We start from the raw sequence: 6204 nt of genomic DNA on the forward strand, positions 1-6204 counted from the left end.
CTCTCTCTCTGTCTCTCTCTCTGTCTGTCTCTCTCTCACTCTCTCTGTCTCTCTCTCTCTCTCACTCTCTCTGTCTCTCAAATTCAAATTCAAATGAGCTTTATTGGCATGACTTGCACAGTATTGCCAAAGCATTGTCCATTACATGAATAAGGAATAAACAGTTATATAATACATAAACAAAACAACAATAGATATGTAAAATAATCTCTCTGTCTCTCTCTCTCTCTCACTCTCTCTGTCTCTCTTTCTCGCTCTCTCTCTCACACTCTCTCTCTCTCTCTCTCTCACTCACTCACTCTCTCTCAAACACTCTCGTCTCTCTCTCTCTCACTCTCTCTGTCTCTCTCTCACACACTCTCTCTCTCTCTCTCAAACACTCTCTCTGTCTCTCTCTCTCTCTCTTTAAATCTTTTGAATGTTTTCAATGTGTTGTACTTTAGTATTTTATATTGCACAAACTAAAATTCTAAAAATGTGTCAGTAATCAGCAGATCCTCGTTAAGACAACACAGTCTAAAGAGGAATATATTTAAAGTTTCCATTCACTGTTATGATCATACAAAGGTTTAAATAAACAAAACACCATGTTTCCACGGCAACAGAATTGTAATTCTTTTACTCCTCCTCAAAGGATCACAACATACTGTATTTACAGTTTAGTGAGCAAATAAGACGCAGCTAGATGTTAGGAAGAAAACAACATCATATTATATTAGTTTAAAATAAAGGACACGTCTTATGATCCATGAACACATTTGCATTGACATACATAACAAATATGAAATAAAAATGAAAACAAATAGTCCATAGACTCTTGTTTGTATGTAAGGGCCAGCAGGTGCGGTTAATGACACACGTGTTAGTAAAACCATCAAGTAGAAGTGGCCCTTTAAACAGTCAATCTGAGCTTCAATCGGCCTGTTTCAGTTGAAATCAGTGTAAAGGAGCTTCTACTTTAAACAGCAGACGTCAAAGGCCTTTAGTTGGGTTACAGTGGGTCACAGAGGTCAGAGGTCAGCGTTTAGGCTCTCTTCCAGCGGCCGTCCTCAGCGCGGGGCTACAGTTGCGGCTGACCGCCTGGAAACAGCCCGTCTGCGGTCGGATGATCCAGCAGAAACTGGATGGTGGATTTGATGTGATGGACGAAGTGAGGAGGCTCTGCATGTGGAGACGTGGACAAATACTGACCAGACGAGAAATCAATGAGCAGAGCCAATTCATCCTGCAGATCTGAAACACACTACAAATATGACCACATTACAAATTCAGACCTGTAGGATGGTTTCCTCATCTTGGGACAGCCAGAAGGCCATTGTTTGGTGTCCATCTGCACGGGCTTTAAATTGCATGACAGCTTCATCTATGTACCTGTGCACCAGAGAAGGTGCGAGTGGTCCTCGACAGGTGAACGAGGCTGGAAACACGTGACCCGTTTTAACGTTCACTCCTGAACTCGGACAGAAACGCTCTGTCAGTATCAGATGTAAGGCTGTACAATTAATCCAAATAAAACTCAAAATGCGATATGGCTTAGCACAGCTATCTAATCACGAAGGCTGCAATTTAATTAAACATAAGCTCTGTGTGTTTTAGAGTAAAGCGCGACACTGTGTTCATTTACACGCGAGCAGCTCGTGTGTTTTCAGAGTCTTGAAGTGGTTTAGTTTGCAAATAAATAAAATGCTGCTCCACACAAACTCCATCTCTGCATTCGCTCTGAGTTTGAATTGCTTGTTATGTGCATTTAGCAATGAAACGCACACCAAACGTCTTCACAAACTGAAGCGCTCATAAATCAGCAAAAGAGAAGCTTTAAAGTTTGAAAATTAAGAAATTAAGACAGCCATATATACTAGTATTGTAATTTTGCAGTACTGTAAAATAAATACAATAAAATATAAAATAAAATTTTAAAAATAATTATATTATTACTGTTGTTTTGTTGTGTTTTCGTTTTTACGGTGAAATATTATAATAGTATAGTAATATATTATAGTATTATATTTCACACTGCATTCACAACTCAGATTACACATCGCAATGAAAGAGCTGCACTGTACCTATACCATACACCACGGGGCGATGCATCCCATCTTTGATGACGTCATTCATGTCTAAAGAGACAGAATAAGTTATGCAATTATCAAAAATATCATGCACTATATTCCATGTTCTTGGAAGTCATACAACAGCTTTGAATGAGGAACAGACCCAAATACATGAATAAATATATACTGTTATTCAGTGCAAATCTCTTCTCCATCCCACATCTTTGAACCGGCATGCTGTATACTCTCTAACAGGCTTGTAAGGGCGAGCAAGTGATGACTGAATTTACATCTTTAGGACGAACTGTCCCTTCAAAGTGACCTGGTTCTGACTGGCAGCGAACAGCACAAACGCTCCTCTGACCTGTGATGCAGCACGTCTCCAGGTGAATCTCTTCCTTCTGCTTTTGAAAGCAAAACATTCAGAAACACTTCTGATTTCTGATCCCACAGTGAACGTCTAGTCTTCATCACGCATTTGTCCTCAACCGACCCACAATGCTAAAGCTGAGTGAGTGCGAGGTCCTCCTGTCGTCATCAAAACCACCGACCAGATGCAGCTCCAGTCTGAAGACACAAACACACCTGTATCTCATATCTCAGAGACTCGTAAAGTCCTTTATAGTGAAGAATCTACAGCACCTGCCCTCTTTTGCTGGGCTGCTTCTAGAAGTGACGGCACTGACTATCAGAGGAACTTCAGTCCATGTGCTGGAGCCATCACAGTGAGAGACACACAGGATCAGACACAAACACACAGTAAACCAACACAGACACTGACTCTATGAAGGATCCTGTTACCTGTGTGTCGAAGCACGACTAAGTGGCATGTCGTGGCGTCATCGGATCCCAGGATAGAGACCGAATCTGAGGAGGGAGAAACATCAGCGTGTGTTTAACACATCACCGGTCATCAGCTGGAGAGCTAACACTCACTGTCCGCTGGTGTGGTCACCGCAAACTCCCGCTGCTGGACATACAGGAGCTGTTTAGGGTCCACAGACTCTGGACTTCTGGACACAAACTGCTGAGCACTTTCCTAAGAGAGACGCATCAGTGACCTCTAATTACTGTGTGTGGGTCAAAGACATTAAGTGATTTTATGTCCATAGAAAGCACATTAAATGTAAGTAAAGTGTCTACTTTTAAGTTTTTGGAGAATAAAATGTCAAAATTTGGTTGAAATAATGTTACTTTGTCATTCAGTGTAACACAATATTTATGTAAAAATTCAAACAAGCTTATTCTGACCTGTACATGTTAAAATATATAAAAGAATAAGTGAGCATATTAAATTTGATTGTGTTTTAAATGAGTACAAAATTCTTACTGACAAATGGGCAAAACCTAGGATAGTGGCATATTTAAAAAATGTAAAATTACAGCTAATTAGTATTTGGGGTGAAAGTAATTAGTCTTTTAATAGGTCATAATTAGATTTTTTGTTGTTGTAAATGTGCCTGACGAGATTGTTACACTGAATGACATTTTAGTGGCTCTCTTCTGTAAATCAGGGAAACATGTTTGATATTTATTTTTTGCTCAGAAAAACAAAAACTAAATTGCAATTAAATTAAACGATAATTTTTTTTTTAATTGTTGGGGGGAAACAACAACAATTTAAAGCAGTATTACACTTATTGTTTTTATGCTTAAACCCTTTTTCATCTTTGACCCATGTACACTATATATATAACATGGACGTGAATGTTTTTAACATCAAGCTGCTGGAACGTATGCAGAAAAGTGCATTTGTAGATTTTTTTATTTATTTATTATTGCTTCATATTTTTGCAGTTTACCACAATAGACCTGCTGTGTGAATTATTACAAATAAACTTATAAAAGCACTTGTAGTCTGTATGTGATCTAATTAATATGAGCTCTTTAAAAAAAATACATGCATAAATATGAGAAAAGCAGTTCGTTTTAGACCAAGTACCAATTAAATAAATAAATAACTGATTAAAATAATAAATAATTTTCTACACAGGCACACACTATCTATCTATCTATCTATCTAATAAAACTAATGCAAATATGAAAACTATGCAAATAGAAAATATATATTTTTTTAAATTGTGTGTTCATATATAACAATTTCTAAAGGGTTTCTAAGTTGTTGTTTATCTTGTGCATCACATGTATTTAAACATTAAGAGACAGAGGGTCTGTGTGTATTGCATACCTCACCGTCTGTGCATACATACTGCCGTATAATATTTCTTAGAATATTAAAGTGGCTCTGATATTATTATTTTGTGTATGATTTTGTACCTTCAGATGCGGGTGTTTGCTGAAGAGCTCCGCAGCTGAGCTCACGCGCTCTATTCGCTTATTCCGAGTCAACAGCGGCATCCTGACAGAGATTAAACCCGATCATCTGATCTTTTTATTAAACTCATTATTATTAATAACTCTGTCACACCGCCGCGTTCTCTTCCGCTCTGCGCACACGTCACAGCTCACGTGACTCTGAACAGGAGAAATGATTCGCTAGAAAGGACATTAACCGGAAGTCAGTTTAACATTAGAAAGAAATCTAGAGGAGGAGCCGATGCAGTGTGCGATACACCTCTAGACCGACAGGCGGCGCTCCGCTCAATGCAATTTTATTTGCTGTCACCTAGCTTGTGGATTCATAATAAATAAATAAATAAATACATACATAAAAAAAATACATATACTTTTTTATATGTACTGCAGACTGTATGATAGTCGAAAAAAATGAACTGCTTCCAATAAGTTTTTAATAATTAACGCTATTAGAATAAAAATATAATAAATAAATAATTAAATAAATTATAATAAAATAAATAATAATGAAACACATTATAATAATTAAATAAACCATTAAATAAATAATAATAATAAAAATAAATAAATAAATAAATTATAATAAAATAAATAATAATGAAACACATTATAATAATTAAATAAACCATTAAATAAATAATAATAATAAAAATAAATAAATAAATAAATTATAATAAAATAAATAATAATGAAACACATTATAATAATTAAATAAACCATTAAATAAATAATAATAATAAAAATAAATAAATAAATAAATTATAATAAAATAAATAATAATGAAACACATTATAATAATTAAATAAACCATTAAATAAATAATAATAATAAAAATAAATAAATAAATAAATTATAATAAAATAAATAATAATGAAACACATTATAATAATTAAATAAACCATTCAATAAATAATAATAATAAAAATAAATAAATTATAATAAAATAAATAGTAATGAAACACATTATAATAATTAAATAAACCATTAAATAAATAATAATAATAATAATAAATAAATAATTAAAAGGATATTCCTCGGCTGTTGACCAGTAGGAGGCATCAGGTCCATTTTCACTGCTGAGGATTTACTCACATTCTGTGTTTGGTTTTGATTAAGAGGAACTTCTTTTCTTTCCTAGCTCTTGAGAAATGTTTAAGAAATATTCAGAAGAGTTAATGTGTAATCCATGTCCTGAAACAAACACAACGTACAATGTCCTAATATTTAAATAAGAATTTCACAGAATAAAAAAAATATACTACCGGTCAAAAGTTTGGGATCAGAATGATTTTTTATGTTTTTTACAGGACTTTCTTCTGCTCATCAAGGCTGCATTTATTTGATTAAAAACACAGTAAAAACATAAAAAATGTGAAATATTATTACAATTTAAAAGAGCTGCTTTCTAAGTGAATATCTGTTAAACTGTAATTTATTTCTGTGATCAAAGCTGTATTTTCAGCATCATTACTCCAGTCTTCAGTGTCACATGATCTTCAGAAATCATTCTAATATGCTGATTTATTATCAGTGTTGAAACTGTTGTGCTGCTTAATATTGTTTTTGGAAGCTGTGATACTTTTTTCAGGATTCTTTGATGAATAAAAAGTTAAAAAGAAGAGCATTTGTTTAAAATATAAATATTTTCTAACAATATACACTACCGTTCAAAAGTCTGGGGTCAGTATATTGTTATTCTTTCTTTTTTTTTTTTTAAGAAATTAAAACTTTTATTCAGCAAGGATGCGTTAAATTGTTAAGAAGTGATCGCACAGATTTATATTGTTAGAAAATATTTATATTTTGAATAAATGCTGTTCTTTTAAACTTTTTTTCA

General features: G+C 33.9%; 1 protein-coding gene and 1 long non-coding RNA gene across 2 annotated transcripts; both read right to left on the reverse strand.

The window, feature by feature from the left end:
- Positions 1-485: 485 nt before the first annotated feature.
- LOC107691079 (uncharacterized) lies at positions 486-2589 on the reverse strand. The gene is made up of 3 exons (XR_001634510.1): positions 2416-2589; positions 2064-2117; positions 486-1243 (listed from the first exon to the last, which is right to left on the reverse strand). It is a non-coding gene; the product is annotated as an uncharacterized LOC107691079 (long non-coding RNA).
- Positions 2590-2689: 100 nt separating this feature from the next.
- On the reverse strand, positions 2690-4498 carry LOC107691078 (protein N-terminal asparagine amidohydrolase-like). The gene is made up of 4 exons (XM_016489559.1): positions 4329-4498; positions 2988-3090; positions 2853-2918; positions 2690-2762 (listed from the first exon to the last, which is right to left on the reverse strand). The coding sequence occupies exons 1-4, from the start codon at positions 4407-4409 to the stop codon at positions 2740-2742; spliced, it is 273 nt and encodes a 90-aa protein (XP_016345045.1). The 5' UTR covers positions 4410-4498; the 3' UTR covers positions 2690-2739.
- Between the last annotated feature and the right edge of the window lie 1706 nt (positions 4499-6204).

This window comes from Sinocyclocheilus anshuiensis, unplaced genomic scaffold (assembly GCF_001515605.1).
Source record: "Sinocyclocheilus anshuiensis isolate Anshui unplaced genomic scaffold, SAMN03320099.WGS_v1.1 scaffold2739, whole genome shotgun sequence".
Taxonomy (NCBI): Eukaryota; Metazoa; Chordata; class Actinopteri; order Cypriniformes; family Cyprinidae; genus Sinocyclocheilus; species Sinocyclocheilus anshuiensis.

Coding starts and splice junctions, on each gene's coding strand:
- LOC107691078 (XM_016489559.1), bottom strand. CDS start 4,409: ATGCCGCTGTTGACTCGGAATAAGCGAATAGAGCGCGTGAGCTCAGCT. Junction 3,091..4,328: donor GCAAACACCCGCATCTGAAG/GTACAAAATCAT, acceptor CGTCTCTCTTAG/GAAAGTGCTCAGCAGTTTGT. Junction 2,919..2,987: donor GGTGACCACACCAGCGGACA/GTGAGTGTTAGC, acceptor CTCCCTCCTCAG/ATTCGGTCTCTATCCTGGGA.